At 47.6% G+C, this 24118-nt stretch overlaps 1 protein-coding gene across 7 annotated transcripts in view; it reads right to left on the bottom strand.

The window, feature by feature from the left end:
• CCDC7 (coiled-coil domain containing 7) overlaps positions 1–24118 on the bottom strand; it is a 361859-nt gene that overhangs the window by 265483 nt on the left and 72258 nt on the right. For all 7 annotated transcript variants that reach the window (XM_075922671.2, XM_075922670.2, XM_075922665.2 and 4 more), the window contains 3 exons: positions 22530–22605; positions 10977–11007; positions 8683–8781 (listed from right to left, as the gene is read on the bottom strand). In XM_075922671.2, coding sequence (XP_075778786.2) covers positions 8683–8781; positions 10977–11007; positions 22530–22605 — 206 coding nt within the window. The remainder of the gene's footprint in view (positions 1–8682; positions 8782–10976; positions 11008–22529; positions 22606–24118) is intronic.

Below are 24118 nucleotides of genomic sequence, written 5' to 3'. Positions count from 1 at the left end.
TCGCCCTTCAGAAGTGATGTCCCCTTTTTCTCTAATAGAAAGTTATGATCTCGCCCAGAAGATTACCCCAGACCATATATGGGTAGTGGATGGGAGTTGTCATCGGAAAGATGGAAAGTTAGTAACTGGAGCTGCAGCTCTACATGTCCAATCCAGAAAAGAGATTTTGAAGCCCATTAGAACCATGTCTGCTCAGGCGGCAGAAATCGTAGCCGTAATATTAGCGTTAGAAAACAGCAATTCTGACGTGGATGTTACAGTATGTAATGATTCAGAGTGGGTTCTAAGAGCGCTAGTAGACTGGATGACCATCTGGAAAGAGAGAGGGATGTGTACAACTAACAACAAGCCTGTAGCCTATGCATCACTGCTTAACTATGTATGGAACTTAGCCAAGATGCGTACAGGGAAGACTTACCTATTTAAAGTGAAAGCACACCGTAAAAACCAGGCAGAAATATCTAAACTTAACAATGAGGTAGATCAGTTAGCAAAGACCGCCGCTTCATTGCCTATAGATCAAGCCTGGGAAATGACAGGAAAAGAAGTGGTTCACGAAATCAAACCACCTAATAACTATCCAGATGCAGGTGTCACCGTAGATTTAGTGAAAATGCAAACAATGGATAGAGAAGTAACCACTCTAGCAAAAGAAGGAAAGTATAAGGATCGTCGAATTTTTGTCCATCCTGGTGGGGTAATAATGACTAAAAAAGAGGAGATAGATGATATTCCAACAGTAGTGTTACCAACCGTCCTTAGGCAAGAGTTGATTGCTCTCTCCCATAACCAAGGACATTTTGGGTGTGAAAAGACCATGGACCGATTATCCACAGTAGCTTGGTGGCCTAATATGCAATCTGACACAGAGCATTTTATTCAAAATTGTTTAACTTGTGCGAAAAACAACCCAAAAATGGACCGACACTGTAAGCCAATTCGTCATCAACCGATCCACGGACCTTGGTATCGGCTACAAATCGATTTTATTGGTCCTTTGCCTAAAACAGCAAAAGGAAATCTATACTGCTTGGTAATAGTAGATCCTTTTACTAAGTGGATCGAAGCGATACCTACGCGGAATTGCACGGCAAAAACCACCGCCAGAGTGTTATTAAATGAGGTATTTACCAGATTTGGCCTGCCCCGTGAAATAGATAGCGACCAAGGCACTCATTTCACCAGTGACGTTGTAAAACAATTATGCATAGCCTTAGGGATCAAACAACGATTCCACATAGCTGGACACCCTCAATCATCAGGGTTGGTTGAGAGATCAAACCGGACGCTAAAAACGGCACTAAGGAAAGTGATCGACTCGTCGGGGAAGAGATGGGATGAAAACATTCCACTGATACTAATGGCCATCCGCTCTACCATAAGTGCAAACGGTTATTCACCTCATGAAGCATTACTAGGAAGATCTATGCGGACGCCAGAACTATGGTGGATACAAGGAGGGGTGCCACCAGATGAGTTTCAGCCCAGAATGATGACCGACAACTATATCCAGAAAATCCTTACAGCCATATCGTCCATACAGTATGACGTAGCATTGAACTTAAAGAAAAATATGAAGAAAATGGACCAGCGATTAAGAAATCAACTGTGTACGCAAGAGTGGGAGATAGGAGATCAAGTATTGTATAGGTATATTAGTGAAAAGCAACATCCTCTCAGCCCAAGATGGTTAGGCCCATGTTTCATTATTGGTAAAGCAGGACCTACTGTATACCAAATTGAGATAGTAGCAGGGAAGCGGAAATTAAAGAAATGGTTCCACAGTTCCCAATTAAAAAAGTGGAAACCTAAACATCGACAGGATCCTCCTAATCTTCCTGTGAAAGATGTCCCAGGAGTCAGTTAGCTAATGTTTGTCCTTTTCTTTTCTTACAGAACAATATGGATACTGTTATACTTTTGATTATATATTATATCCAGACGTCATGGGGTCTACTATTTCTAGAAAACGACTACTGGAGATGTACAGCTATCGATAAGCCATTGAGTGAGTGGAACATCCCAAAGACTTCATCCATAATCACTAAGAGGCAGAAGATAACACATCTAGAACAATTCAAATCACAAGACTTAATCTTGTATGCATTTATGGCACAAGGAAAATGTTACTTCAAGGTCGTAGATGAAAGATCCGGATACCCAGAGTTAACCTTTGCAGCTACCAAACAATCTAAAAAGGTCATCATAAGAACTCTCAATTGGTTTGATATAGGTCTCAACCCTCATGGAAAATGTGACTGGGGAATAGACATAGAGCAAGTAGGATGTACTGAAAAACGACCAATAAGGTGCCTTGTCAACTGTATACCACTCATCAGCAAATGGGACCAAACCAAATGTGTGTTTATGGACATATTAAGTCCCACAGTTGTCAAGCCAGGATCTATGAATATTTCTGTTCAAATAGTCCATATGGCAGCAAGCGTGGAAAAGGTGCCAGTAGTCATATATAGTCCTCATGGTCAGAAGATAACTCGCCAAATTCATTGCGGGATGCACGGACAAACAGCCCAATCTAGCACTCACCATGAGTCGATGTATTGTAAGTGGGAAAACCGAAGGAATATAGTCGGCTATGGATGCCATGGTGACGTAGAAGTAAAAGCAGAAACTTCAGGCACCTGGACAGTTAGAGGACCGTATGAAGTGGTATACCAACTAAAAATCACCGTAGCACATGCACCTACCCTGTCTAATATAGGCCCATATGTAATCAAGAAAGATGTTGCTAAAGTAATGATGATAGAACCAAAATATTCGGTGAAAATAGTAACTATGCCCATGCATATTTCCACCAGCAAGATTAACCCAAATTGTCAATCTTACGTTATCCCTATGTTGAATGGATGGAATAGATGGTTAAGAATCATGGAGCCCGAAATTATAACGAAACGGCCCAAAAGGGATTTGATAGCAAAATTAATAGGAGGAGCAGGAGCGGGTATAGGAGCGGTAAATGCTATAGGTCAAATTCGGATAGCCCAGCAACTAGCTGCGCTGGCAAACAATTTTGTAGATTTAACACATCCCATACAAGATGCTTTGTTAGCTGTAGATAAGCTACAGTTAGATGTTACCAAACTGTTGCCATTATGGGTTGCCATCCAAGAAGCAGATAATTTACAGCTCTTACAGATCATGGAAAATATACAGAGTAACGTGTCACTCGCTCTAGCTTGTATCCAAGCTCAAGCAATACTAATAGATATCGCTAAAGACATTCTACGTGATAGCACCAGTGGGAAAGTACCTGTAGAAATCTCAAAATTGCTTCAACCTTATTTAAATGAGTTTGAAAGAAGTAATCCAGAGTGGTGGTCAGTAATCCACACCAAATATGATTTAAAAGAAGAACAACTTCAAATGTCCATCCTTATGATGAGAGAGGCTCTTAAAGAATATATATACCCTATTATACCTATTGGAATGTTTGTAAATCATTCTTTGCTGCTTCCGTTGCCAGACAGAATGTGGGCACATATAAAAGAAGAAGACTCTACCGTGAGAACTGTAAACCTCCAGGCATGTGTAGAGCAAGTCGGACTTGGATATACGTGCACTACCGGATTATGGGAGTATGACCACATCTGTTTTAATCCCGATTTTGGGAAGTGTCACTACGATTTGCATCCCTCTAATAATGACAACAACCATTCTGTTGTGGTTCAGATAGCAGACGGGTGTATATGTATTCGGAGTTTGTGTCCCCATTTTACAGTAAATACCTATTATAAGGTAGTGAATCCAGGTACCTCTAACTTATGCTTATGCAAAGTGTTTCACATACAAGGATGTGACATAAAGGTGATCTTGTCCAAACCATCAGAAGAGCAATATACTGTTAGTTTGCAGATGATAAGCATTATTGAGCCTGTATCAGTTGGTCCTAACCTAAATGCTATGAAATCTTTGTTCCACCACCCTGAGCTTATTGGTTTAGTAAAAGAAATAAATGATTTAGGGAATAGGACTGGGATAATTATACACCACGCTGTTGATAAAATAAGTGAAGTCAGAAAGCATGTAAAGACCACAACAAGTGTAAACGTAAACGCAAATAATTGGTGAGATGTATTTTCATCTTTTAGTGAAATGTCACCTTTTATTAGTTACCCCATGATTGTCAGTTTTGTGTTACATTTTTGTATTTTAGTATATGTGATTGTACTGACTATAGTTGTATGTAAGATGGCTAATCATAAGGTTAGGAATACCTTTGTATTAGAAAGAGGGACAGCTTGACATTGTCCATAATGTTACAATATGTAAATAGTGTTACCATAAAGGACACTCATTTTGTACTTAGTTATATAATGTAAGTTTGTAACTGTAAATATTAGAGTGACGGTGTAACATGTTCAGTTCCCTCACACTGTAACACCGTCAAGGAGGGGAACTGTTGCATGGGCACGGTACAAAATGGAGTCTGAAGGGTTCTTCTTCCTTCAAAGCAGTTTTCCCGCCAAAAACAAGTAAAGGAAGGCTGTGCACCCAGCACTAAACCTGTGCACTCAGCACCAAAGGCTGTGCACACCGCCCAATTGCCTGCGTGCGCACCCATTCTTTGCACACGGCACCTAAGTTTTATGCACCCCGCTCTCTTCATGGTTTTCCCGCCATAAGATGTTTATATACCCTTGTCAAAGAGCATTCGTGTTCTTTGGCCCCCTTGATGTCCTGTGTGTGCGTCTGTGCTGTGATCATCATTGCCCTGTGTCATCGTCTACCCGGAGGAGGCCAAGGTTCCAGCCTGCAGTCTGACAAGACTACCCACTGCTAGTGACGTTAATTGGAATAAGGGAAGCCTTTTCCGCTCCCACTAAGACTTTGGGACTTATAACTGTCTTGCTTACGGATACTCGGACAGGATCCGGTGCCCACCAAGCGTCAGCTCGCAGGAGGCGAGAAGCATCCATCGAGGGATCGCTCCGTTTGTCCTCCCTCAAGGCTTCTCACTAGCCGCGAGGTTGTAGGTCACGGACATCGAACCTCAATCGCCGCATAGAATGTAATGTATACCCTTGTGTGTGTGGGACTCTTCTATCTTCTTCTTTTCCAGGGTTAAGGTGGGACTGTTGCTGAGTTGTATGCTGTTTGCTGATGTTTAATCTTGCATTTAAAATACATGGTTTGGCCCTAAATTCTTGTTGTTTGGTAATTTCTAAGCTGTTCCCCTGGTGATTAGATACAGGATACCAGGCCGAATCTGGCTTCTGTGGGAGGGCACCTTAGGCTTTAATTAAATTGCATAGCCCATAGCACAGCAATTGTTTACCCCAGCTCTCCGGGTAACACTGTGTCTCTCCACAGGTGGTCAGGGCCATCAACCGGGTGCTGCTCCGCAGGGTGGTCCACCTCGCCGACCCGGACGCCATCATCCGGGGGTTCGGCGCCCTGGGCTTCCCCAACTGCGGGGGGGCCATCGACGGGACGCACATCCGCATCCATGCCCCGGAACACCAGGCCTCCAGGTACGTCAACCGCAAGGGGTACTTCTCCGTGATCCAGCAGGCCGTGTGTGACCACCGGGGACAGTTCACGGACATTAATGTGGGCTGGTCCGGCAAGGCACACGATGCACGGGTGTACCACCACTCCTCCGTGTGCCAGAGGCTGCAGGCCAGGACCTTCTTCCCCGACCGCCACATCAGGGTCGGGGATGTGAACATGCCCGTCTGCCTGGTGGGGGATGCCGCCTACCCCTACAGCCGTGGCTGATGAAACCCTACACGGGGCACCTCAATCCCTCCCGCCAGGCCTTCAATGCCAGGCTGACTAGGGCCCGTATCGTGGTGGAGGGGGCCTTTGGGTGACTGAAAGCCCACTTTCGATGCCTCCTCACCCGTCTGGACCTCACCGAGCACAATATACCTCCTGTAGTGGCAGCATGTTCTGTGCTGCACAATTTGTGTGAGAGAAAGGGGGAGGCTTTCCTGCCAGCCTGGACGGCTGAGGCTGACCGCATGGCTGGCCACTTCGGTCAGCCCCGCACCGCCACTGTCCGGGAAGCCCACCGGGGGGCTGTCCGGATCCGGGAAGCCCTGCGGGAGAGCTTCCTGGTGAAGGAGGAGGAGGACTGAACTCTCCCTGCATGCCCCACTGGGGCTTTCTTCCACCCTCCCCACCTTCCCCTTTCCCCTTCCTAACCACCCTTCCCAATGTCAAATATAGACACCTGTTTTGGCAAACAACATCTCTTTTTATTTAACATAAGTGGGGTGGGGGGACGGAGGCGTGAGGGTGGGAGAGGGGAGGGGGAAACCTGGGAGGAGGGAGCTGGAAGGGGGTGGAAGGGAGAGGAAAGTTCAGGGGTGGGGGTCCGGCTGCTTCTCCCGTCTTGCAACACTGCGGGTGAGGGGGTATCGGGGGGGAATGGGTGTGGAGGTTGGGGCAGGAGGGACGGGGGCTGCGGAGGAAGCAGGAGCAGGGGGAGCAGGAGGAGGAGGAAGTGGGAACCGGTCGAGGAGGCTCTGGAGGTGGCCTCTGAGGGCACGGCCCTGCTCCTCCAGCGCCTCCAAGCTCCGCTGGCGCAGCCGAAAGTCCTCCTGGACCCAGTGGTCCTGGGTGCGGGGCTGGTGATCCAGGAAGCGGAGGTGCCGCCGCTGGTACTCCTCCTGGTTCCTGGCTCTCCTGCTGGCCCGGGTGCGGGCGGCTGCTGCAGGCGGGGTGGTGCACCCTGCAGGCCCAGGTGCTGCGGCTGTGGTGAAACAAGAGCAGCGGTCAATTCTCCCTGGGGCCCAGGTGGGTGAAACCCAGCCCCCCTCTGCAAGGCCAGGGCCCCTGCATGACACCCAGCTGCTGCTCCATGGTGGGCAAGGCCCAGGCGCACGGTCCCTTGGCTCCCTCTCCCCCCACCCCCGTACACATAAGGGGAGCATGATGGTACTCACATGTGGAGGCCTCCCTGGCCTCGGACAACACAGGCGAGCGGCTCAGTGGGGTGCCTCGGGGGTCCTGGGCAGGCTGCCGGCAGGCTCCTGGCTCTTGGCGTCCTCCTCCTCCTCCTCGATGTCAGAGAGGGGTCACTCTGCCCCGGGGTCAATCACCACCCGGGGGGCAGAGATGGCATGAGTCTCCAGGATGCGGTCCAGACCCAGAAAGTGGGGGCAGGACTCCGGGTCGGCCCCTGGCAGGCAGGCCCGGGAGTAGGACTGCCGCAGGTCCTTTATCTTGCAGCGGACCTGCTCCCTGCTGCGGTGGTGGACTCTGGCGGCCAGGCTGGCAGCCATGCGGCCGTAGACTGCCGCGTTCCTGTGGCTAGTGTGGAGATCGTGGACATTGGAGGCTTCCCCCCAAACCTCGATGAGGTCCACGATCTCCGCACTAGACCAGGCAGGCGCCTGCCTCTTGCGTCCCCGGGCGGGCTCCTGGGAGCCGCCAGGCTGGTCACGGGAAGAGGGGGAGGCATCGGATGGCTGGCTCATGGGGGTGTGCGGTGCACAGTCTGCTGGCAGCGTGCTGGCAGGCTTGCAACTGGCACAAACCCTGTAGCCAGCCCGTGGCCCTTTAAGGGCTCCGGGGCTGGGAGGGGGGCAATAGAGTTTGCCTGGTGTTGGCCAGAGTGGCCAGCAGGGCAAGCTGGGAAGGGCTAGCCTCCCACTAGTTCGAATTAAGGGGCTACACACCCCTTAATTCAAACTAGTAAGTTCGAACTAGGCTTAGTCCTCGTGGAATGAGGTTTACCTAGTTCGAACTAAGTGCTCCGCTAGTTCGAATTAAGTTCGAACTAACGAAGCGCTAGTGTAGCGCCTATTAAAGTTAATTCGAACTAACATCCGTTAGTTCGAATTAACTTTGTAGTGTAGACATACCCAAACATAGGAGCACTTCTGCTCTAACTCGGTAGGGTGTTTAACACCTCGCCTTCTCCAGGTCCCACTCCCACTTCACCCCTTCCCTCAAGCTCCTCCCTCAAACTCCTGCCTCTGCCACACTTCTTTCCACCTCCTCTCCAGAGCTCACCACATCCTCCCTCCTCACCCTCCCTCCTGGAGCTTCTGAATACTGCAAAACAGGTGTTATGTGGATAGGAGGTGCTGGGGTGAAGGGGAAGGAGATCAGCAGGGCCACCAGAGGGTATGAGGTGCTGTGGGAAGGGGAGCAGAGGGGAGGGCTTGGCTGCCAGTGGATGATGAAGATCCATTAATTTTTCCTGATGGGTGCTCCAGCCCTGGAGCACCCATAGAGTCGACATCTATGCATACAATAGAACAAAAACAGTTAAGGACATTTTAAATTAGACAAAAATACTCCAGGCACAGAGATAAGGTCCCTGCAGTTTCAGCTTGTCATTCAAAGGAATGAAGTGAAACTATAGATATCCATGCAGCCTTTTTTTAACAGCCTTAGTTCAAAATTTTCAATGATAGAAAGCACAGCCCTGTTATAAAAGGGACCTAAAATGTATCACCATTATAGGCTGCAGGGGGAGGAGGAGAGGAGAGGGTGCATATAACAAATGGAACTATATACCAGTACTTCAAAAAAAGAAATATTTAAAAAAAAAACAGGAGAGAATGCCATTTTTTTTTCTATTTACTTACACTACAGAAACACATGACATTCTGAAGGCATTTTTCTGGTATCAGACAAGAGTTGCTATTTTGAAGAATGCCCATTTTTGACATTTAAACTGTTTAAAACAGTTTAAGTTATACTAACCCCTAGCTTTTCTTCCTCTTTCATCTTTTGAAGTTCATTCTCCATTATCTGTTTTTCTTCTGATAGCAACTGATATTCATTTAGAATTTTCTGGTATTTCTAAAAAGAGACATATTATAGTTAATTGTAAGAACAAGATACCCTCATTTCAGTTCACCTATTATAACTATTCTTGTTACATAAGTGTGACAGGGCGAGCCAGCCCTGCACTGAATTCACAGGGTTTAGCCAGGTTACCCTGCCTAAAGGAGCCCAGCCCAGACGACCCTGCTGGGCATGCTCAGATTGTAGCCCAGCTATAAAAGCCTGTGGAGCTGCTCAGTCTGGGCTGACTGCCAGAGGAGAAGGACCTTAGGGTCTGTCTACATTAGCTCGTTAATTCGAGGTAGGTAGGCAAATGAGGCGATCGGAGTTGCAAGTGAAGCCCGGGATTTAAATATCCTGGGCTTTATTTGCATGTTCCCGTCCGGTCGCCATTTTGAAATTTCACTAGCCCGAACTCACTGCCGCACGGCTACATGCGGCAGTGAAACGTTAATTTGAACTAAGTCCTTAGTTTGAATTAACTGTTACTCCTCATTCCACGAGGAGTAACAGTTAATTCAAACTAAGAACTTAGTTCGAATTAACGTTTCACTGCCGCATGTAGCCGTGCGGCAGTGAATTCGGGCTAGTGAAATTTCAAAATGGCGACCGGACGGGAACATGCAAATAAAGCCCGGGATATTTAAATCCCGGGCTTCACTTGCAACTCCGATTGCCTCATTTGCCTACCTATCTCGAATTATCGAATTATTGAGCTAGTGTAGGCATACCCTTAGAGAGGAGCTCCTGACCAGCACCAGCCAGCTGCCCAGAAGGGGAGACAGCCAAGCTGCTCGTGCATGTTGGGGTGACTACACTGCTGCCTACGTGGAAGGAACAACCCCCGGAGCATTAGAGGACCCTGTGGGAACATGGGAGGAGACCTCGTCGGACCACATAGGAAGTGGCCCAGGGAGGTTACAGGAGCATCCTCTCCTGCCCTGGGAATGTTGGCGCGTTTTGGACGGATTCCCCGCCGAGGGAGTGGTGAGCCATCCTGCCACTCACAGGACCCTGGGCCAGGACCCACTGGAGTAGGGTGGGCCCAGATCCCCCTACCAGGGGTGCCATTTCCCTTCCTCCAGCGACTTGCCATCGCAGGCCTTTCAGCCCTGCCTTAAAGGGCCAACCAGTCAGGGAATAGAGACTTGGGCCAGTGGGCCCTGCGTTAGAGACACTCGCTAACTCTGCATAGAGACTCAGGCCAGTGGGCCAAGGGGCCCTGCCTTAAAGGGCCACCCGGTGACTTTGCGTAGAGACTTGAGACGGGGGCCTGCATTAAAGGAACTTTATACAGAGACTCGAGACACTTCTCCTGCCCTCTGGAGGAGGCAAGAAAGTCAGCCCCGTGACAATAAGGAAGAACTGAAATGTCTAAATGGGAAGGAAGAAACATGCCAGGGCTTAAACATGGAAGGCACTGGACACTCTGAAATTGCTTGTAGTTACTCTGAACTAGCATTTGCTAAAACTCAGAGATTTTGGTTCATCAAAAGTTTTGGTATTTTTTTAATCTGCTTTCATCCCGATTTGGAACCAAAGCAAATTTGCCAAAACTTCTTGGCAACCTGGAAATCCTGAATATTATTGCAGAAACATGAAACTATGGTGTTCCTAAAATAAAATGTGAAATTGGCATTCTTGTTAGTTGCACAGCTTACATGAAAATTAACAAGAATGCATAAACCACTTAGCTGCTCTAGAAGGGAGATAAGATCAATGCTGGAACAAGAATTCTTGGGGCTGCTAGGCTCCCTTCTTCGGGCGGGCGGGGGGGGAGGAAGGGGCAGAACTGTTTTGCTGGAAAAGCACTGACCATTTACTCATCACTGCTAAGGGAGGTATTCAGCACTGTGTAAGTTCAAACCCTTAATTTCCCCCAGACTTTATTTATTTGAAGTCTTCTATTTCTTGGACTTGTGAATTTACTAAGATTAAATTTAAGATTAAATTAGTCCTTTTGTTTTTATAGTATACTGCTGAAAGTGTGTTATAACTGAAAGATAAATGGACTTAGATTATCCAGTATAGGTGTGTATATGTGATACATCTGGACTTTATTTTGATTCTTTAAAAGCCTTTTCTTTTTGCCGAATCAATGAGGGTAAACAGTAATAATTCAATCATTATCTCACATAAAACAACGGGTTTTCCATCAAACTATGATCTAGGAAAGTCACAATTTTAACTTTAAAGTACAGTATACTTACACCCTCTAGGACATCTTGTTCATTTGAAATTCTGAAAAATGAAGCACAACATCCTTCTGATTTATATTTTCCATAATAATTGTCATTTTAAGTCAAGCTGCATGGAATCAAAGTCATTATAAAATGACATTTCACTAAATACTTAGTCCTCTTGAACTTAAATGAACAAAATGTAGTGCAGCATTTGTGGCTATATATTGTTTTGGTTTTACACCCAGGGTGAATAATGTATTTTAAATGGTATCACTATAACTTCATATCTTCTGAACATATAGAGTTTCTGTATTTTGTTTAGTTTTCTTTGTAAAGTATAGATTTTTTTCCCCTCTACTTTAGAATACAATCAAACTAGTGTCTTCATTGATGTTATTACATAGAAGAAGATTACTCATCTTGTGCAGTAACTGAGGTTCTTCAAGATGCGTATCCTGGGCGGGGTACTCCATTTCAGGAACTGGGGTACCCCTATGCCACTGATTGGAGATCTCCAGTAACAGTGTCTAGTCAGGATGCATATATGCAGTAGCTGTTTTGCACTGCCTAAGTTATTGCACAAAGTAACCTTTTTTCTTTTTTGAGTATGTCTCTGTGGATGCTACATGTCAGATGACTATACAGCAGTGCTCAATTATGGAATGATGGGTTTCAGAGTTGTTTGTACAGTTGAGGCAAGTACTGTATAGCCAAGGATTGCATAGGCCTCTGAGCTCTGTGTTACTGCATAGTGATTTGCAAAAGTGTGTACAGAAGGTCAAGTGGCAGATGAGCATAGTTCTCTGATTGTAACATTATGTAAAAATGCAGGTGAGGTCGAATCTGATCTTGTTAATTGGTCACTGGTCCCTGTTGGGGGTTCCATTTTTTGGTACTGGTAATGTTGGGATATGTAAACATTAATGGGGTCTGGGATAGTGGTAAGGGGTCAGCCACAGCAGCCATTGCCCTTTAAACAGGTATTTCCCTTTTTTCCTGGCAGCCTTGAAAGATGGTTGCACTGAACAGTGTCTTGTTTTGTCTTCACACTTGTTCTGTAAAAACATTTTCAGAGTCCGAGTTCTTTCCCACTCTCTATAAGCTGCTGATTAAGATAGTATGTAATGCTGATTTTAACTAAAAACTAGTAAACAACAAACAGGGGTGCGTATAATTGTATTCGTTGCCTGCTTATTAATAATCATTTTATGGGAGTTAAGATTTTAGGGAAAGTAGTGATAGATGTAGTGATGATAGATTTTTACTAAAATAGATAAAAGGGTGTAACTTGTGCCAAATTGTTGTCACTCGGAAAGTTGTGTTGGGGGGTCTGAGATTAACGTGTGTGGGCAATAAAGCAGTTCTGTTTACCTCATCCACTCCTGGGTTGCATGTTTTTTCTCTAACATCTAGCGTCACGAACAGGATCCCAGGAAAGAGTTGCGCCTGATCATCATGTTTTGATGGATCACATGGGTAAATCTGACAGGCTCTTTACTGCAACAACTGTTAGGAATTTTATTAACAAGTGGGTGGGGAAATGGGGAGGGGATCCTTATGTGGCTCCCTTCTGGGGTCATCAGGATTGGTCTGCCATCCAGGGGTGGTTACGGGACTACCATGCATCCAGGGGTTCCCAGGGTTGTGCTGGAACAGGCTCTGTGTAAGGATCTGTCACGTTTGTAGGAGGAAGTTACTAATCTTAGAAGTAAAGTAGAAACTCCACAGCAGATTGTTGAGGAGCAACATACTGTTAATTATTAGAATGTGTTGGCAGCCAGAATGGCTGAAAACTGCATGGACAAGTTTTAATCATCTTAAGTCAAAGAACCTGGACCTGAAGGGTCAAGCAGACTCCTTAAAGCAAGCTTCTTACTCCCTCCTACTCCTCCTACTTCTGTTACCCCTTCTGCCCCTCTTTAAAGCAAAATTCCTTTTCTCCTCACCCCCTCTCTTCAATGAGAGGTACACAAACATAGGACATTTGAATTTGTAAAGAAAAGGACCAGCAGATGTGGGGGCTAGTTAAAAAGACCACTCTCCTTGCTAAATTAGAAGAGTAATCCTGTGCACATGGAAAGGGACCATTTAGCAAGAGGAAAAAAGGCAGCAGGGCAGCAGCAATAGAAGGGCAGGGGCCAGCCAGCTCAGCACAGGGACAGGAAGCAAAGGAGGGTGTGGGTACAGACCTTCCGGCAAGGACTGGGGAGTGGCATTGCCACTGATGCTGGTGAATGAACTACTGCTGCATCTAGGGAGCACAGACACTTTTCTGTAGGTTTTACAAAAATAGAGAACATTTGAATGGTACAGAAAAAACCCCTACAGAGCCGAGTATTTGGAATGGAGAGCGCAGCCAACCTAGGCAGGCCCCTGGGCCAGAGGACCATGAAGGGGCCCAGAAGACCATGACAGAGGATGTCAGGCACAGGAACTATATGGCTATGTCTAGAATGTAGGCTTCTTTTGGAAGAGAAGTTCCGAAAAAACTTCTTCCGAAAGAGAGTGTCCAGACCCACATAAAAGGCCACCCAGAACCACTTCAGCCAGGGTTTTAGGTCACCAGTTGCTTCTGAGGGTATGTCTAGACTACATGGCTCCATCAACGGAGCCATGTAAACTAGTTTACCCGGCATAGGCAAAGAAACAGGGATAGAAATAATCCCCGCTTCATTAAAATAAACATGACTGCTGCGCTGTGCCGACAATCAGTGATCCGGCATAGCGCGGCAGTCTAGATGTGGATCTGTCAGCTGGGGAAGCCTTTGCCAACCGATCCTGAAAACCTCGTTTCACAAGGCATAAGGGATCCGTCGGCAAAGGCTTCCCCAGCCGACAGATCTGCGTCTAGACTGCCGCGCTGTGCTGGATCAGCTGATCGTCGGCACAATGTGGCAGCCATGTTTATTTTAATGAAGCGGGGATTATTTAAATCCCCGCTTCTTTGCCTATGCCAGATAAACTAGTTTACCACGGCTCCATCGACAGAGGCATGTAGTCTAAACATACCCTGAGTGCTGGTGCTGGAGCCTTGCAGAGACGTGCACTTAAAGAGACTACCCTGAACAGCTGTTTCTCTGCTTCTGCAGTGTGTTTGCTACCTCTTTGAGGGACAGCAAAGCATTAGCGGTGACTGCTGTGGTTGCCTTGTTCTTTTTTAGCTGCCACAGGTTTTTTCCTTTGAGCCATGGAGCCAGAGCTGCCCCTGGGCATGTGATGGTGCAACATGGCCATGCTGCAGTTTTTGAAGCACCTTCTGCCAGCTGCCTTCCTGATCTTGACTCAGCTTGACCCTGAGCTCATTCTAGGGACCCTGTCCCTGGGTGTGGCTGCTCCACTCTGGCAACCACACCCCACTGTGGAGAGGCATTTTTGGAGGATCGACACCAAATCAGACTGGTGGGACTGACTGGTCCTGGAGTGGTGGAACAACCAACAGTGGCTCCAAAAACTTCCACATGCAGAAGGCTACCTTTTTGGAGCTATGTGCCTGGCTCGCCCTCACCCTCTGGAGACATGACACCCACTTGCAGCCTGCCATCCCCCTAGGAAAACAGGTCACAATAGCCCTCTGGAAGCTCACCACCCCAGACAGCTACCGGTCAGTGGGCAACCAGTTCGGCATGGGGAAGTCCATCACTGGGGTCCTTATGTGGAGGGAAGTGTTGGATAAGGGGGACCCTCAGAAAAGGGGAGTTGAGGGCTGTGGAGTTGGAGGAGGAGCCCCATCCACAGGGGCTTCTGATGTGTGAGGGCAGACAGCCCTGCTGCTGGGGGGCGATGGCCTCATAGGAGGTGACTCGTGGGGTGTTTGGGGGGAGGGGAGCAGGGCAGGCACCTCCCAAGGGCTCAGGCACCCCCTTTCTCATTCTCTGTTTCGTGTGTTTCTTTGTCTCCTTCTGCAGGTGGTGAGGGCCATCAACTTGATCCTGCTGTGAAGGGTCATCCGTCTGGGAGACCTGGACGCGACCGAGGCCGGATTTGCTGCCCTGGGGTTCCCGAACTATGGCAGAGCCATTGATGGGACCCACATTCTGATCTGAGCACCAGAACATGGAGCAGCCCAGGACATTAACCAAAAGGGCTACTTTTCGATGGTGCTGCGGGCCCTGGTCGACCACTGGAGACACTTTACAGACATTTTTGTTGGGTGGTCCAAGCTTGCGGTGGAACATTTATATGTGTGCAGAAGCGTATGCAAGCAAGGAATACAGCTTTTAGTTCTAGGAGGCTGATATGAAAAACTGCCTCTGCCGCCAACCATTTGCCTTGCATGGACATGCCATCGATGTGTGCCCCCCAGCCCAAAAAGGAGGTGTCTGTAGTCAACTGGGTCGATGGCTGTTGACATTTGAATGGAACCCCTGCTAGCAGATTTCTGGGGTTCAACCACCAACCCAGGGATCTGCGAAGTAAAAGAGTTGGGGTTATCACTTTGTGTGTGGAGTGGTTTTTTTGGAATATACACCAATGCCATCCAGTGTTGGAGACAGAGAAAATAAAGTCTCGCATGTTGGACCACGAAGGTGGTGGCCACCATATGCCCCATGAAGTGGAGACAGGTAAGTACGGTGACTGTAGGGGCATGGATGACTACCATGGCCAGCTCATGTATAACTTGGAAGCGCTCTTGAGGTAAGCACACACGGGCCGTGGTGGAATCCAGACGTGCACCTATGAAATTTATACTCTGCGTAGGATCTGGAGACAACTTTTACTCGTTGATTATGAGCCCAAGTGATAGAAATGTCTGTCTGGTTAGTGTCACCATGCGAAGGAACTCTTGTCTTGACCTGCCTTTTATGACCACGTCTCTGCGCCGCAGGTGAGCCACTACTACGGCCAGGATTTTTTAAAACACCCTGGGAGCAGATGCAAGTCCAAACGTGTCAAGTATCAGAGGGGTAGCCGTGTTAGTCTGAATCTGCAAAAGCGGCAAGGAGTCCTGTGGCACCTTATAGACTAACCGAAGTGTTGGAGCATAAGCTTTCGTGGGCAAAGACCCACTTTGTCAGATGCATGTAGTGGAAATTTCCAGAGGCAGGTATAAATATGCAGTCCAAACGGTAGCACCCAGTATTGGAAATGATCGTCCCTGATAGTGAAACAGAGAAAACGTCTGTGAGCTGGATGTATCGCTATATGAAAATACGCATCTTGCAAGTTGAGGGCTGTAAACCAATTGTCCTTCTCTAGCGACAGTATTATCCTGGAAAGGGTCACCATCTTGAACCTTGGACGGCAGAGGTATTTGTTTAACTTCCTGAGGTCAAAGATGGGCCTCCATCCTCCAGTCTTCTTCTCCGTGAGAAAATACCGTGAATAGAAGTCCCTTCCTCTGAACTGAGGAGGAACGGGCTCTATAGCCCCTATGAAGAGCAAACACTGGGCCTCTTCTTTCAACCAGGTCTCATGAGATGGGTCCCTGAAAACGGACGGGGTTGGTGGATTTTCGGGTGGTATGGCAGTGAAGGGGATGGTGAGCCCAGATACCACCAGTTGTAATACCCAGCGGTCTGATGTAATCGCTGCCCATTGATCTTGAAAATGTCAAAGTTGATGGTGAAAGAGGTGAGTGACTTGTTGTTCCATCACAGTAAGGACTTGTTGCATGCCCTTGACCGAACCATCAAACTTGCTATTTGGAATTTTGTTGATTGTTCAGACAGAATGGTTGGGACCGTCTACATTGCGGGTGCTATCTTGGACGTGATTGGTCTATGGCTCGCTGCTGATGTTGTTGTCTTTGATGGGGTAGTTGTACCTCTACTGGTATGGATAATATCTCTTGTGCTGAAAAGCGGGTGTATACATCCCCAGGGTGCAGAGCGTTGACCGGGAATCTTTTCCGGAGTGGAGGATCTCATCCGTCTTTTCTGCAAACAACTTGTTTTTGTCAAAAGGAAGGTCTTCCACTTTTATGTGAAGCTCCTTTGGAACTGCTGTAGAAGCAAACCAAGATGAGCACCTCATTGTTATTGCAGTTGCGGTGGTGCGAGCTGCTGTGTCCACTGCATCCAAGGAGATCTGCGGACTCGCTCTTGATGCCGTAAAACCCTTCTGCACTAGGGACCTTAAGAGAGGGCGCTTGTTTTCTGGGAGGTACTGAAGAAGCTGTGATATTTTTTCATAATTGTCAAAGTTTTGGTTCGATAGCAAGGCGGCATAATTAGAAATACGTAGGAGAAGGGTCTCCGAGGAGTAAACTTTCCTGCCGAATATATCTAGCTTTTTGGCATCTGGTGTTGTCTTATACTGAGGTGTCTTGGCCCATTGTTGCGCTGCGTCTACCACCACCGAGTTCAGCTGCAGATGGTTAAAGAGGAATTCTAAATTCTTGGAAGGGACAAAATATATCTTGTCCGCTCTCCTGCAGGTTGGTGGTACTGAAGCCGGTGTCTGCCAGATGTCTGCTGCTTCCATAATGGCTTCATTAATAAGGATGGCCACTTATGCGCTCTGCCTTGGATGCAAATTTTTCAGTAGTCGATGCTGTTTCGTTTGTGCTTCTGTTATCTGGATTTCTTGGGACTGAGTCACTCGCTTGAAGAGGTCTTGGAACTGCTTAAAATTGTCTGGTGGAGTCATGGCCGGTGGGAAAACCGCTTCATATGTCGAAGAGGGTGAACGGTCAGGAACTGGATTTTCAGTCTGATGGTCATCCGCTTCAAACAACTGCCATCTTCCAGGTCTGACTGTTGTGTTGTGGACCCCGAACTGCGTATTTGAGAAGTCAGGCGACGGTCACGATGCTGCTGTGGTAGAGAGTGCCCCGCTGACGGTGGATGTCGCGTGAGGGCTGTTGATGCATACGATGATGGGAATATGAATGTGAATGTGATGAGTACGGAGAAGGATGGCAATACTCGTAATATCGATTTGACGGATGAGGTGATGAGCACCTGGACGATCTATTACTGGTATGTCACTTCTCGTGACTGACACATGGGGAATAGTAATAACGTGGCGACCGTCCAAATGGTGGAGAATAGGATCAGTGTCTATAGCAGTCGCTGTAATGTGGGTGGCCATATGGAGAATACCGTCTATAATAGACCTGGTGTCTTGGGCTGTGGTGCCGGTAGGTATGGGGTAGAGGTGAGACATACATCGGCGGAGAAGGAGAAGGACCTGGTGAAAATTTTGGAGAAAGGGAGTGGGGAGTCCCCTGTCTCCGTGCTTTAACTGATGCCTTTGCTGGAGGCTCTGCCTGAATAAACTCCGGCTCCAGCTCCTGCTCCAGTGCTGGTCTTTCAATCAGCTGTGGCACCACTGTATATGCCAGTGCCAGGGCTGTTTGGAACTGGGAAGCACCACATGGCTCCAGAAACAGTACTTGTGATGCCAGTGCCGCAGAGTTCCCACTGGTGCCGCAGCCACCCCTGCGGTTGTCTGCTGCTCCGTGCCGCTTGCTGGGCTGAATAAAGTGATGCCGGTGCCTTTGAAAGATGTGCGCCACTTGTCTGCACGGAGGCTGCCTTTGGTGCCGACAATGTTGCTTGCTGTGTTGCTGGTGCCGGGAGAGTTCCCTCCGGTGCCGCTGCTGCCTGCGTGGTTTTCTGCTGTGCTTTAGAAATTAACCGGTGCGGTGCTGGGGCCTTTGTAACACAGGCACCATTTGTCGGCACCAAGGCTGATTTTGGCACTGAATAAGCTCTATTGGATGCTGCAGACTTTTTCCCTTTAACCCCGACCCAGATAGTGAAGGTCGCGAGACAGAGACAGAGGATCCAGGTTTACCTCCCACCATTCTTTCAGGTAGAAGTGATCTGGCAGGGGAGATCTTTTTTCTTTTTTCCACAAGTACCTCGGGGGGAAGAAGTCCTTCTCTTGTGGTTCCCCCCCAGCTGTTCAGCATTCCTCACATTGGGGTCCAGTGCCTTGTTGAAGAGGAACATTTTAAGACACATTTCCCTGTCTCAACGAGTGCAGACTGTCATCTTTGAGCAGTGCCCGCACTTATGGGGAATGTGGCTCTCCCCTAGGCAGTGTACACAGGCTGAATGCCCGTCTGAAACTGGCATGGGCTCACTGCATTGGGCACACTTTTTAAACCCTGGAAATCCAGGCATGACTGGGTTAATCCTTTTCTTCTAAAAGAACAAGTTTGTTTGTTAAATCCCTGCTGAACTGCTAGTCAGTGACCACGGAGAGCAGCTTCAAGGAAATGCTAACAAGAGTCTTTTTCTTTTCCTTTCTTTCTTTCTTTCTTTCTTTCTTTCTTTCTTTCTTTCTTTCTTTCTTTCTTTCTTTCTTTCTTTCTTTCTTTCTTTCTTTCTTTCTTTCTTTCTTTCTTTCTTTCTTTCTTAGATAAGAGAAGAATAGGCAACAAAAGAAGGCTAGCTATTTGCAATTAACTAATTATAGGTTCCCTGAGGGGAAGAAGAACTACTGAGGGGATGAGAGAATTTTATATGTGTTCACTTTTTTTTAATTGTATCACTTTGGTGTATATATAGTCGTGCCAATTTTCTTCCACATATTGATCTGAGGAAGTGGGTCTGGCCCACGAAAGCTCATCACCTAATAAACCATCTTGTTAGTCTTTACAGTGCTGCATAGTCCTGTCTTTTGTTCTGGGTACCCTGTACTTCAGAGCTGCTGATGCTGTCGGTACTGAGGTGGCTGCATGGGGGAGCCCCTCTGGCTGGCCAAGCACCCAGAGCCAGAGGTGATGGTAAGCCAGTATGCCATGGTGCACCGCTCCTGCAAGAAGCCAAACAGATGGAGCACTTGACTGCAGTGGAGGGGGCGGTGTGCTCCCAACCTGGTTCACAGGGATTTCTGCAGGTTGGCCCAGCCCTGAGCCCCTTCCTCCAGGTGCCATTTTGGGAGGGCAGGTGGGGGACTTCAGCATCACATACCAGGGCACTGCTGCTCTTCTTCCCCTTCCCCTGTCTGAGATCAAGGAGAAAGTGGACAGTCTGCTGCATTCCCCCTCTGTCCCTCACCTCAGCAAATGGGAGAGGACTGCTTATTGTCCCTGTTGTCAGATAGTAAGGGGAAGGGGGAAAAGAGCAGCAATGGACTAGTATGTGTGGCTGCAGTGCTTCCTCCCCCCCGCTTCCCCCCCCAATAGCGTCCTCGCCCTCCCTGGACACCTTTACATACACCCAGCCCTCTGCCCTGAGCACCGTCCCTGACTTCCACCTCCACCACTCTCCCAGCCTCCTGCCCTGATCCCCACACCCCAACCCTCTATCCTGAGCCCTTCCTCCCACCCCAGCCCTGACTCCTGCACCTCCACACCTTCAGCCTCCTACCCTGACTCCTGAACCCCCACATCTCCCAACCCCGACTCCTTCACCTCCATGACCCCATCCCTGAGCCCCTCCTCACACCCTCAATCCTGACTCCTGCACTACCATACCCCAAGCCCCTACCCTAATTTCTACTATCCCCACACCCTCATCCCCTGCCATAATCCTCCACACACACTCCACACCACATCTTACATTTCTTACCGGTACTATTCTATCACATCCCCTCATCCTCCCGCCCTGAGGTGACATGACAGTACTTGTAAGAAACTTAAGTTACTTTCACTCCTGCCCAGAGCCCTCTCACTGGCAAATTACTCAGTCCTTTTAAGGAGCCTTTAGAAGAGAAGTCTGCTGTGACTTTTTTTAATCACTCTACCCTCTTTGAAGTTAAAGGCTCTGGGGATGAGTTGTCAGCATCCGAGACCCCTGGAGATGAAAGTGCCTTAAGAGGAGTTTTAATTTCAGCTTCCAGTTCTTATGAGACATCCATTTTAGCTGTGACAGGTGAAGCACTTCTGTGAGACTGTCCTAGGTATCACACTCAGTGAATGTCTGGCTGTCACAGGAACTGCTCCCAGGAGAAGTACCTTTCAAAGCTAGGTCAGCTGAGCATGCCCTTAGGTAGGAGGTGGGGAGGGTTATCAATCTCTAGCAGTGAGGAATGAAGAAGAAAAGTCTGTACTCCTCTTTTCTTTCTTTTCTTTTTTTTAACCTGAAAAAAAATCTAGTCTTCTAAACACAGAGAAGTGCCCACAGATAGGACAGGGAACAAATTAAAGTTTTCTTTCCTTTTTGCTTGCTTGATGTCTTTCACTTTTTTTTTAATCCCAAGGGAGATTAAAAAAAAACCCATTAGCTATTAGGGAAAACAAAAGAAATAAAAACAACTACTATTTATACTAAAGATGCAGATAAGGAAGGGACAACTGCTCTCTCCTGTGAGGCAGCTGAGAAGGAGGTATGGGGATTTAGCTCATGCAGTGCTAGAGAGCCTAGGAAGGGAGAGCACATGTACGGACTGCCTAGGAAGGGAGCCTAGGAAGGGAGAGCAGAGAGCCTAGGAAGGGAGAGCACATGGATACTGCTACCAAAAATCTCCAATTAGAATCTCAGGAATGCACAAACACCTACATTGGAGCACCCATAGTCGGGATACTACTCGACGAAGAAATTCAAGATATGTATATTTTTTCAGTGGTCCTCAACGCGGTGCCTGTGGGCACCATGGTGCCCATCGAGGCATTTATCTGTGCCTGCCGAATGATCTGGGCCGGCCCTGCCCCCGGTGTGCGGCGCATGCGTGGTGCTGGCCCTGGGCACACAGCGCATGGGTGGCCCTTGCCCCGGGCGCACGGCACATGTGCAGTGCTGGCCCCAGACGTGGGGTGCATGGGCGGCTTCTGCCCCGGGCATGCAGCACATGCGTGGTATCGGTCCCAGGCGCATGGCGCATGGGCGGCCTGCTCCCGGGAGCGCAGTGCATGCACGGCCCCGCCCCCGGATGCCAACGCGTGAGCGGCTCTGTCCCTGGATGCCCAGTGCGTGAGTGGCCCTGCTCCCGGGCGCCCGGCAGCCCCGAAAGTTTGGGGACCACTGTTAGTTTAAAAGATTACATTTCAATAGGCCCTAAAAGCAAAAGCATCATCTGACAGACAATAAGATCAGGAACAATGTGAAAAATTTCAGATATTATCAGCTATTGATACTACTCAACACAATTTCCACAAGTAATTGCTTCTGAATAATGCATGGCTTTCAGTTTAAACAGTTATTCTTTGCTTCAGATTATCATTTAATGAGTTAACAGAGTACCTTCTAAGAGTATGTCTACACTTCATTCCTCTTTTGAGAGAGGAATGCAAATGCAGACAAGCGAATTGCAAATGAAGCACAGATTTGAATTTCCCACGCTTCTTTTGTACAACCGTGCCTGGGCACTATTTTGAAATACCCTATACCCATTTTCGCGATCAGGGCTTTTTTGCGGAAAAGAAATCTCTGCTGTCTACACTGGCTCTTTTGCGCAAAAGTCTTTCGGAAAAAGACTTTTGCCCGAACGGGAGCAGCATAGTATTTCTGCAAAAAGCACTGATTTCTTACAGTAGGAAGTCAGTGCTTTTGCGGAAATTCAAGTGGCCAGTGTAGACAGCTGGCAAGTTTTTCCGGAAAAGCGGCTGATTTTCCAGAAAAACTGGCCAGTCTAGACACAGCCCAGGAGTAAGGGTTATCTCTCAAAAGAGGAATGCAGTGTAGACATATGACTTTTTACATACAGGCCACAAACAAAATATATTTATTTGTTAGAAAAACTTCTTACCTTTGTAATTTATTTGTTTGTCTTTCAAATACTTTCATTATGTCTAGTATGCGAGTGCTCATTGTTTCAATTGTTTCTGTAGACAAAAATAAAACATTGTAAAACATTTGCTATGCAAGAAGTTTTAAAGGAAGCTATCAACACTGAAGTAAATTTAGCTTTTTTTCTTCCTATGTCTACACTGCAAGGTTTTTGCACAAAAACAGCTGTTTTTGCGCAAAAACCAGTGGAGCATCCACACGTCAAATACACTTTTGCGCAAGTAAATCAACAGTAAAATGGCAGAAGAGAGGGCTTTTTCTGTTGTAGGTAAACCTCCTATTACGAGGAATAACTCCTTTTGCTCTACAGCTATTGTGCAAAAAGGCAAGTGTAAACACTCCAGAGGGAAAGGCAAGTGTGGACACTCCTATGGAAGTGTGGACACTCCCTCCGGGAAAAGGCACAGGTGCTTTTGTGATGTGCTTTGAGGTGTGGACATGCTCTTGCGCAAGAAGGTTTTGCACAAAAATTCTTGTGCAAAAGGCTTCTTGTGGAAGAAGCCTGCAGTGTAGACATAGCCTCAATGTATTTGCTATGTCTATTCACTTTACTTAAAAGGAATCCAAATAATTGCTAGTGCTCCTACATTAATAAAATTGTGTCTGATGGGAAAATCATTTTTATATGAATATCAGATTTCATTTCAAAGGGACTAGTGTACATAAATATGGCTATGTCTAAAGTCTTGTGAATACTCCTGTCTCTTAAAAAAGCTGCAAGCTGTAATTCTCTTCCCAGACTAGAAAATTACCCAAGGCATTAAAATGCCAATAGTGATCCTTGGAGACCCAGCTTATCCCTTGCTCCTGTGGCTCAGGAAGCCTGGACCTCAGTAAGGAGCAATTCGACTATAGGCTGAGCATGTTCAAAAAGGTGGCAGAATGTGCTTTGGGGGGATTAAAGGGAAGGTTTCACAGTCTACTGACTAGATTAGTCCTCAGCAAAAGCAACATTGCCACTGTTGTGACAGCCAACTGTGTGCTCCTATGATGGGGTATCTGCCCTGCACTGGTCTAAGAAGGGTGAAATCCAGCTCTGGGAGAGGGCTGGGGAAGTGGAGCAAGCAGCTGCAACAGATAGCAGCCAATTAGGGCCCAGATGAGGGCTGTATAAATAAGGGCTCCTAAAAGGCACTCACCCTTACTCCACCCATGGAGCAAGAGGGACCAGACTGTCAGGAAAGCTAGAGACAGAGTAGTGCTGGGGAAAAGCAGGCAGACCTGGTGAGCTCTGGCCTGACCACACTCCTAGGTTACAGGGCCTGAGGCAAGGCCTGAGTGTACTAGGGCTGCAGGTAGCCAGGATAGGAGAAGGCAGCAGGTCCACATCCCTTGCCAATGATGAGTAGCCATTTCAGATTGTCGTTTGCCTCTGAGGAAAGGGGCTACATCATGTCTGGCAGTAAGGATACTGAGGCAAGGGTATAGGGAGTTGGAGGCAGTGTTCCCTCTAAGTCGAGCAGCAGCACAGCTTCACAGGTGATTAATCAGCTGTGCTCAGTCAGAGCCTCAGAGCTTCCTGCATGGAGCTGCCTGACTGAGCGGGGC

This window comes from Pelodiscus sinensis, chromosome 2, assembly GCF_052426305.1.
Source record: "Pelodiscus sinensis isolate ZL-2025 chromosome 2, ASM5242630v1, whole genome shotgun sequence".
NCBI classification, from domain to species: Eukaryota; Metazoa; Chordata; order Testudines; family Trionychidae; genus Pelodiscus; species Pelodiscus sinensis.
The sequence above is the reverse complement of the archived record's forward strand: the minus strand, read 5'-3'. Positions and strand labels throughout refer to the sequence as shown.